Source organism: Cornus florida, unplaced genomic scaffold (assembly GCF_030987335.1).
Source record: "Cornus florida cultivar Cherokee Brave unplaced genomic scaffold, ASM3098733v1 CherokeeBrave_3.0.0_Hap2_Chr09, whole genome shotgun sequence".
NCBI classification, from domain to species: Eukaryota; Viridiplantae; Streptophyta; class Magnoliopsida; order Cornales; family Cornaceae; genus Cornus; species Cornus florida.
This window is the reverse complement of record NW_026775579.1, coordinates 43239666-43250556: the sequence shown is the minus strand read 5'-3', so window position 1 is coordinate 43250556 and position 10891 is coordinate 43239666. Positions and strand designations below refer to the sequence as shown.

Genomic DNA, 10891 nt, shown 5'->3' with positions numbered 1-10891 from the left:
TGAATAATAAAATATATCATATATCCAAATCACGTGAGCTACACAATTAATAAATAATCTTATAATAGAAACACATAATTTAATCTCAAAAAAGTTATTTCGTTGCGGCGCAACTCACATATATATGCTATGTATATGAATCCCTTGTATTTATGTGCACGCTGTGTGCAACCTGTGAGACATTAATTATCCCAGGACCGGCCACCAAAAGCCAACAAAAATTAGGCTCAAACAACCGGTAAAAAATTACACCCACCATGACCAGAATCAATAAGCTTGCAACGATTTATAATTGGTAACTTGATCCTGTACGTTAATATCTGTTGATGGAATTATCTGAGATTGCTTTCCTAGCCTCTCACAGCAAGTATACCCAAGCTGTCAATGTTAGTTTGTTAACAAGTGATTGGTACTCACCCTTAGAATCCGAGTCGCTATCATATATATATATATTGAAATTCATGAATGGCAATCATCACCAGCTAGCTAAACTTGATAACATAAATGAAATTATCACAATCATGCATGGACAAAGGATAATTAGCAGAATTAACTATCTATGTACAACACTGATATTTAATCTTCCATAAAATTTTACACACACATACATACATAGAAAGAACATCCAATAAACTATGACCCCTTACAAGTCCACTAGACTGGAAAGAGAATTATTCAGGACTTATTTCACAACATGAAACTTAACTAGTAGACACAAAATAGAATAATTAACCATCGAATAAATCATGAATTTCTGCTCCAATAGTGAAAAGAAGTGCCCCGAGCCGTAACATCCTAGCTCCGCCCACCGCCATTTTATCCGTCAAGGAGGGCTTCTCAACAGTCCTTATATCTCCAAACCTGCATGAAAACGTGAGCTCTCCTTTTGATTCCGTAAAACCCCTTTTCACCGGGCTACTCAACACAAAACTGCCTCCCTTGGCCGAGGCGAGTTCATACAGTTCTTTGATCGACGCGTGCACTTCACCTACGTACCGGTCTCCTAGCTTACGCTTACAGTACAGCTTGATCACGAGCATGATGCCATCTTGTTGCACCGCGGACTCACTCACGGTGTAGTTCCGGATGCAATTCCATGCAGGGTTGGTCTCGCCGTGCTTGTCCACCGGAGTTCTCTGCTCGGTTCTGGGGTCGCCGGCAATTGAAACCTTTGCGTAAACTTTCATTCGGAAGATTTCTCGGACGTTCTCGACACCGTTGGCTCCAATAACGTTGATCTCCATGTTCATGCACTGCATGTTTGATGTTTTCAATTGGAGTGTGTTTTGTGTTGAGAGAGAGCTAGCTCAAAGTGATCAAGTTACGGCAATTGATGTCTTATATAGAGGAGGCAGATAATTTGGATGTGCACTGGCCGGTTTGTATAGTATTTGTCTAACGGATCCTCTGTGTTGAAGAGTGTTGGTAGGTATTTATTTTATGGAATCAAATGCTGTAGGATTTATTCATCTATATACTAGTACATATCTTAATGTTATGACCCAATGCAGATATGAAATTAAATTGAATTAATGTCGATCCCTCGGGTGCGCTAGCGGGTTTGTTTATCTATTTATTTATTTTACTCGTGATACAGTAGCGGGTTTCACACATAAACACAATATCTTCTTGTAGTATAAAAGTGAGCAAAAGTTAGTTTATAGTTTTAAAAGTGAGTAACTTGTAACCTTGCATTTCCTCTTCACTACTTTTTTTCATATGATGTTATTATGCACTTACCAAACTATCCCCTATAATTAAGTTTTTCTTGAAAAAAAAAAAAAAAAGAAGCCAAAATACCTTAAAAGCTCTCTATGGTAAACTGAGTAAACTGAGACACTACGTGACCCTAAATTAACTAAGTGTGAAACTCTTCATCTAGTTCGTAAATGTAGTTTTGACGCATCTCTCAATAGAGTATCCATCTTTTTTGTTTTTTTGTTTTATTTTATGTCTTATCTTTTCCTGGAGGTCTATTCCCTTTTAAGTTTTATATTATACAGATGAGGAGAGATCAAAGTACCAATTGGGAATAGATCAGGCATACTCTAAATATGTATCATTAAGTACTTTGTAAACAATTATTTCCTATGAGATTTTATTTTTCTCTTGTAAAATGACATTTTGCAGTGAATTATATTCAATTCGATTATTATTATAGAAAGAAAATCTAATTCTGATGTGGTATAATTTCACTGACACATTAATTTAACAGAGATAGTGAAAGTGGTGATAGTTTTCCTGTTTTTTCTTCCTTTTTTTTTAACTTATTTTTGTTTAATTAATTCATTTTACTATTGTTTTACCTGTTCTTGCTAGCTTTCGTGGTAAATGACTTTGCCTTTTACTTTCTTTTCTTTTTATAATTTCATAAAAATAATAATAATAAATAAATAAATAACTTGAACGTGCAATGAGCTGTGTATATATTAAAAGCTAGTCATAATAAAATTTAACATACATAATAATCGAAATAATGAGTTAACATCATCGCCTAGTGAATAATTTTGAAAAAAAATATATAAATAAATAGTAACACAAACATTGAAGAAGGGCTACTGCCGGTTGAAATTAGTGTGAACATAGGTTGAAAAGAAGTTGTACTATGGGAGATGGAATAAATCCTATTACACCTCCACCAACTCTCTCTCTCTCTCTCACTATATATATATATATATATATATATATATATTTATTTATTTATATAATCTTGAGTTTGGTCTATAATAATAGATGTCTTGTCTGACTTCACGCAAAGTGAAGGAATGCAAATACCAATGAAATATTGGAATCTGCAGGACTAAATGGATTATAGTTGGGTAGCGGATTTAGTTAAGAAAATGAAAAAGAAAATATTATGAAAATGAAAAATAGTCGGTGGCGTATTGATACCAAGTTCTTACTTTTTAAAGGAAGGTCAGCAATTCGAACCTCAATGGAGGCATGTATGCATAAGTACTAATTAAAGAAAAAAAAGAAAATTTCCTAAAGGAATGCAAAAACTTTTTAATAGGAAGATGGGATTGGTCGACATATTAATTAGATGGTACTTTTGCGATTAATAAAAAAAATATTAATCATGTGCATCACTATATCGACGAAAAGTGGTCGGAAGTGAATGTAGGGAACAAGTTGCTCACATTTAAAATTACATGGATTGACTTGCTCACTTTTGTATTGCAAGAGGTTATTGTGGTTATTAATTTGATGAAAATTCAAGGATTTTTTATTTTATTTTATTTTATTTATTTATTTATTTATTTTTGTTTTGACATTAATTTATTTATTTATTATTTAGTTAGGAGCTCAATACATTTTTTGCCCAACCCATTCAATCAAACCGCTTAGGCTGGCAAATTAAGTCAATGCCTTTCTTGAAAGTCTTACATGTATCATTACTAATATGTTTGCATACTAATATGTTGCGAATTCAATTAAGACAAATAGAATGATACGAGTACTTGTCAACAAAACTATCAGGAGGTTGGCAAGGATACTTAAGCTCTCAAAAAAGGCATTCTCCGGATAGTTTTGTTGGCAAGTTCTCGTTTCATTGTATTTGTCTTAATTAAATTCTCAACATATTAATCTGCAAACATATTAATAATGATATATGTAAGACTTTCAAGCAATACATTGACTTAATTTGCCTCCCTAAGTGGTTTGATTGAATGGGTTGGGCACAAAATGTAGTGAGCTTAAAATAGTGTGATTACAATAATTATTAACATATTAAAGTTAATCCCAAAGCAAAAGGGAGTGAAGACTAATATTCCATTAGGATGTGAAGACTTCAAAAGTCCACATCAAGTAAAATAATGGTTATTCCAATCACAAAAATGTCTTGTAGTTATTAGCTCGATCAATATGGTACACTTTTTCTTGTAATTTCCTCCATTATTAATTAATATAAAAATTGGACACTATTCATTAAATAAACCTAAGCTCTGATTAATTAAGAAGACCAAACTACAAGTAACTGTACAAATAAGATTAAAAGGTACTTTCTCCCTTTAAAAAATAGTGTCCCTTTTAAAGAATCGTATTATTTTAATTCGTGAGAGATAAGATTTTTTAAAAATAATAATTTTTTATAAGGAGGAGGGAGTAGTTTTCAGTTCTCTCTCACCTACACGCTACTCTTTTGGCATTACACTCGCAATAGCATGCGGCTTTCCGGTACTATATTATATTAGATTCAGAATAGTATAAAAATCAATCTCACCTCGATCTTTGGCTTAATTTTTATTTTTTTATGTATTTGACATAATTATATATTTATATCGTGTTAAAGTCACTATAATATATAGAGTTGATGCTTCTGGCGGTGATCAAATTATACTTCGGACACAAGCTGTAATTCTACTTTTCCAGTAACTCCAAATTGATTGAAGTCTATGTTAATTGTTTTGATAAAAAGCCATGAGAAATGACAAACTTGAAGAGCTATGTACCTTAAAAATTTGAATTGACAATTAACGTGCAGTTGTTTTAATTTTTGTTTGTAGCTTTGGCGGAGTTCTTAGCTTCCTTCTGCACAGGCAGGCTGGAGTCCTAGGTGAGCTATGAAGGCTCCAAATTTTTTACTTTCATATATATTATAATTTTTTTGAAAAAATTATTTTTTATTTTTTTAAATAGAGAGATTTATTAGCGGGCTTAAAATTTTTTTATCCATTCTCACCTTTATTTGAGGGCTTCATATATATATATATATATTTCTTTATATATAAACTCTTCTAAATTTTTTTTATTTATTTCCTATAAAAAAATTAACCAATAGAAAGATTTAATAGTGGGCCTAAAATGTTTCTATCCTTATTTCACATTTTCCTTATATATATTTCCCCATGATCATTAAACCCATATATATTTAATGTTGTAGTGTGAATTGGTGAAGCCTTCCATATTCTTCCAAGACTCCTACTACATATTTATTTTTATCTTCTCTTTTGTTTTTTATTTTTTATTTCCTTATTCCTCACATATTTTCTCACTATTTCAGTCTGTGAGAAAATTTTGTGTAGACTTTATTGTATTGAATAATTTGTTAAAGCCTTGGACTGAATTTTTTGAAATCAGATTCTATTGTTCTATAACTTAAATAATTTTATAGTTTTATTAATTTTTGTTATCATAAAATCACATATTTCGTTTGTGAGTTGTAATAAAAAAAATTTATTGTTGAATATGTTTACTAAAAAGTATGAATCCGAATATGAAAAACTTAAAAAGAAAAGAAAAATAGATAAACTAATTAAATCTGAGAAATGAGCTATTGATAAATTTGTTACAACTAATAATCAAAGTACAAAAAAAAAATAAAAAAATAAATAAATAATAAAAAAATGAAGGGTGAAAAATCAATAAATGAACAACCAGGGGTCGTTTGGTAATGTTTCTATTTCTTGTTTCTTGTTTCCAAAATGTTAAAAAAATAGGAATAAGTCTAATAACCATTTTTAGTAATTTTATTTTTATTTTTAATTTTTGGAAACATGTTCTCAAAAGCCCCCATTTTATGAAGAAAAAAAAAAGAAAAAGAAAAAAAAGAAGAAGTTGTTTTGTGACGGCCCTGGATTTTCAAACCCAGTGTGTCCTGACCCATTTATGGATCTGAAATGCAGAAGCAAATAATAAGACAATGGTCTCCCAAGGCATAACACACCTCTTAGACTCTTTGAAGACCTTCCATGAGGTCGTGGAACTCAACGAGAACTAACGCAAAAGAAAAAGATCAAAAATCGGACAAGTATGCCTCCAATGGCAAAATAGTCTTTTCATACAAAATGAAAGTCTAGAGAGATGTACGTCATCCCTAAGACATGAAAGTGGCTTCCTGAGGATTCCCAAGAATCAAAGGAAGCAAGAAGGGAACAAGGTTTTTAAAAACCTACAAGAAATGGACCAAGGGTAAAATGGTCATTTTACCACGGAATGAGTGTTACCGTGCACACCATTGGAAAGACAACGAAAAATTAATCAAGATGGACTCAAGAATCGCATGATTCAGAGTTTGGACGAAGGAGAAACGTCAAGATGAAGAAAAATGAGCACTTAAGGCTTAAAAGGGTAAACTGGTAATTATCCACGAATATCTGGGTGCAATCGAGCATGCCATTGGATAGACGATGAAAAATTAGTCAAGTTCAAAAAAAAAAATTCAATCAATTTGGAGTCCGGATAACAAAGTTATGATCAAATGAAGAAAGAGGGTCAAATGATGTAACTCATGACCATCTAATTGATTAGATGATCCATCTAATAGATTAGATGCCAAAACAGAATGTTGGAAATCCCACAGAAGACCATCTAATCAATTAGATGGCTCATCTAATCGATTAGATGAGGCTGACTGCAAGCAAAAAAATTTCTATCAGAAAATTGAATTTGAAATGGGGTTTTCGTGTCCGAGACGACGTTTTTTTGGAAAAACATAAAGAAGAAATCCCCCCCCCCCAAAATTACATTTTCTACATGACCATGTCAACAGAAGTTTTTATTTTTTAAGTGAAATACCCAAAATGCTCCTGGAACAGAATAGGGTAAAACTAAAATAAAAAAAATAAAAAAAAATGCAACTTTGAGTTTTTGTTTAATTAAGAATGGTATTGTGTGCCAAAATGAACATGTACGCATGCTTAATACAATAAAGTAGATGTGCTACAATGGTCTACGGCCTCATGGCATGTCATAAGCAAAATATGACCCTTCAATGCATTAAATCATGTATCTTCCATAGGCAACAATGAAGTTAAAATTAGCATACATATCACATAAGTGTCTTTGGCCCTTGGCCTCATTACAAACACATTCTAAGAGTAACAAAAGGTGCACTTAAGTGCACATTACATAGCTTGAACAACAAATACATGTTTTGTCAAAATAAACCAAAATGGAGCATGATATGCTAACAAGTGCATATTCCAATATAACAAAAGTACTCCAAGGCATCAAAGCAACTTAGGGATGTGATGCATTCCAAAATAAAGTTTCTTTACCTGCAAAATAACCCAAATAACTAGAGTGAGTAATCAAGTTACTCGTAGGATGTGGTGTATGTGCATATCCTATAGTTTCAAGTACAATGCGAACTAAACATAGATCATCACAAGGGTGCATTCCACCTAACGTCTACGTTTTCAAGGTACTCTAAGGGATCATCTCAAGCTATACAAATATTTGGAATGATAGCCACAGAACATCCAAGTATACATGAACAAGTATACTAACCGCATTGAAATTAAAATCACCAAATCACAATCTACAAGAAATCCATGATTTACAACTTGGAAAATAATGCGAAATCAAATAATGGAAAAACTAGGATATGTGGCTACGAGACCATACAAGTTATTTCGGGTAATTACGACCCACAAGGTACAACCTAGTGCGCACTATGACTTAGGAGAATTCTTATCTTCCGTACTAGAGCCAAACTCTAGCCATCAACATTTCATATCCTTACAAGCTTCCAAAAATCAACAAGTTCATGACATTTATATAATCTCAATGCATAAAACTACCTACCAAGCATAAGTAAGGTGTAACCACACAAACTATGCTCTAAGGTTGCATGTCTAAAATGGCAAGCTAATGATACTACACATTATGCTATATGGATTTAATATTAATGTAAACCACAATTACTAACCATGTAATATAGTAATTTACCTACAAGTAATTACAAATGCCACATACGATATTTTCACACTAGACTTTCAATGAAATTTCCATTACTTAACAACATAAGTGCAATTTCATAAGTGCAATTTCAAAAAAACATAAGTGCAATTTCAAGATATTATGCTATATAAATTTTGAAAAAAAATTAAAAAAACATAAGTGCAATTTCAAGATATTTATAATAAACCCTCAATGAACTCATAAGTATTAGGCAAATCATTAAACCATAACCTACCTATACAATTTAATAGTCATATACATACTTTAATCCACAAATCCTAAGTCAAGCATATAAAATCTCTATTTACATGTAAGTACAAGAATTTAAAAGGCATGTAATCAATATATATTAAGCTCCAATATATATAAAACCCAAAGAGGATAAACATACAACTACCCCTACCTCAATAGAGAATTAAATCTCTATAATCTAAAGTAACCAAGCTTAAAATGGAAAACCAAACTAGGGTTATGTAGAGGATAGTGGGAGGAAGCTTTTGTTTTCCAAGGTTTTATGGTCTAAGGTGAATGGAAGGAGGCCAAAAATGAAGTCAAAGCTCTAAACCAAGCTTTCCCTTCAATGGTGGCTAGGTTAGGGTTTTGAGAGCAAGTGAAATGAAAAAGATGAAGTGAAAAATGGTGAGTGGAGGATCTAGTATTCCTCCATTCACTATGTGCTCTTGCACTACCTCTCACACACACACAATACAAGACTAATTTGTGAGCTTACACTTGTCACAAATCCAAGGCTCCTTCCTAAGCTTAATCTCAAGCCTACACTTGTTAACCATCTAAGCCAACAAGTGCATCAATCCTAGGTCAACAAGTGGGTGAATCTTCACCCTCCAAATGCAAGAGATCATGCTTCCAAGTCACTCCACCCTAATGTTAACAAGTGGCACCATGAGAATGTGACACTTGTCACATTTTTCAAAAATTGTAAAAAGGTCCTTTTTGAAAATATCTTCCAAATTAAATTATAAAATGGTCCTTAAGATAAAAAATAATTATTTTACATAATTACACTATAACCCTAAAAGTCAAGAATATTTCTAAGAAGTTATGCATCCATGCCATTTACAAGAAAAGTAAACATTTAGCATGCTTTTCTACAAAAGTAAAAATGTAAGTATCATGCAAATTAAGTAACATAGATGTATGCAAAGCCGGAATCAAATCCGAGCACAAAAAGTGAGGTTATGCAAGGAAAAATGGCAAATAAGAAATGAAATAGGGAAAAAGACAAAAAAGAAAAAAAAGAAATTACCAAAAAATGAAAAGAAGGAAAATGACCGTGTCATTACAACCCACCCTCCTTAAAAGGATTTCGTCCCCGAAATCAAGTCATACCTGAAAGAGAGAACAAAAGTGGATACCGAGAGCGAACCTCCTACTCGAGCTCCCAGGTAGCCTCCTCAATAACATCGTGTCTCCACAAGACCTTGACCAATGGAATGGTCTTGGTCCGCAAGACCTGCTCCCGTGAATCAAGAATCTGGACTGGACCTTCCTTGTAGGTCACGTCCTTATTAACAACTACATCTGTCCACCGTAAAACATGCGATCGGTCCGGCTTGTACTTCCTCAGCATAGAGACATGAAAGACGTCGTGAACCCTATCCAGGTCTGGCGGTAATGCCAAACGATAAGCAACTTTACCAACGCACTCTAAAACCTCAAATGGTCCAATGAACTTAGGAGACAACTTGCCCATCTATTAGAATCTCAGAAGCCCTTTGCGTGGAGAAATCTTAAGAAAGACATGGTCCCCTACCTTAAAAGACAAGGATCGTTTCCTCCTATCAGCGTAACTCTTTTGTTTGCTTCGTGCAGTAACCAACCGTTGCCGAATCAACTTAATTTTCTCTATAGTCTCAATGACAATGTCGGGACCCAAGGCAACTATATCACCGACCTCGGTCCAACAAACTGAAGATTTGTAAGGTCTATCATACAATGCCTCAAAATGTGTCGTACCAATACTGGCCTGGTAACTGTTGTTGTAGGCAAACTCAACCAAAGGTATGTAGTCCTCCCAACTACCCCTGAAATCCAAGATATAAGCCCGTAACATATCCTCCAATATCTGGATGGTGCGCTCCGACTGACCATCAGTTTGAGGATGGAATGCCGTGCTGAAATGAAGCCCCGTATCAAGAGCCTCCTGAAAGCCTTGCCAAAAGTGAAATGTGAACCTGGGATCCCTATCCGAAACAATAGATACCGGAACCCCGTGAAGCTTGATGATCTGCCTCACATATATTTCACTCAGTCTCTCTGCACTGTCTGTCACTACCATGGGCAAGAAGTGTGTCACCTTAGTCAACCTGTCAACTATGACCCAAACGACATCATTCCCTACTTGGGACCTCGAAAGTCCCATTACGAAATCCATAGTGATATGCTCCCATTTCCACTTAGCTACTGGTAATGGTTGCAACAATCCTACCGGTTGCTGATGCTCTATCTTCACTTCCTAATAAGTAAGGTATCCAGCCACAAACTGTGAAACATCTTGTTTCATGCCCTACCACCAAAACTGTCGCCGCAGATTGTGATACATCTTCATACCACCAGGATAAATTATGAGCCGATAGTGGTGAAAATCCCAAAGAATGTCCTCACGACAAAACAAAGGAATAAACATCATCCCCTTATACCTGAGACCACCGTCGGAATATAAGGTCCAACCCTCTACATTCTCGCCGCCTGAAATCTGAACATGGATGGCCTTCATATCCCTATCCTCTAATTGTGCCTCAATAACTCTGCTAACAAGAGCCGGTTGAGCCACGAGGCTAAACAAAATAGTCAATGAAGCGTTCTCACAAGACTGCAAACCAAGATCTGCAAGCTCTTCTAACATCTTCCCTCTATGAATGGAAATGTTAGCAAGAGTCCCCCGTGACTTCTTACTCAATGCATCAGCCACCACATTGGCCTTACCCAGATGATACTGTAATTCAAAGTTGTAATCCTCCATGAACTTAACCTATCTACTCTGTCTCAAGTTCAAATCCTTCTGAGAGAAGAGATACTTGAGACTCTTGTGGTCGGAGAAAACTTTAAACTTTTCCCCGTACAAATAGTATCTCCACCCCTTCAGGGCAAAGATAACTGCTGCGAATTCTAAATCATGTGTCGGATAGTTCAACTCGCGAGTCTTCGACTGTCGAGACCCATAAACAACCACCCGTTCTGTCTG

At 34.4% G+C, this 10891-nt stretch overlaps 1 protein-coding gene across 1 annotated transcript; it reads right to left on the bottom strand.

Moving 5' to 3' along the window:
* Positions 1–728: 728 nt before the first annotated feature.
* On the bottom strand, positions 729–1244 carry LOC132272545 (protein SRC2-like). The gene has a single exon (XM_059773673.1). The coding sequence runs from the start codon at positions 1242–1244 to the stop codon at positions 729–731; it is 516 nt and encodes a 171-aa protein (XP_059629656.1).
* Positions 1245–10891: the final 9647 nt, after the last annotated feature.

Coding starts and splice junctions, on each gene's coding strand:
- LOC132272545 (XM_059773673.1), bottom strand. CDS start 1,244: ATGGAGATCAACGTTATTGGAGCCAACGGTGTCGAGAACGTCCGAGAA.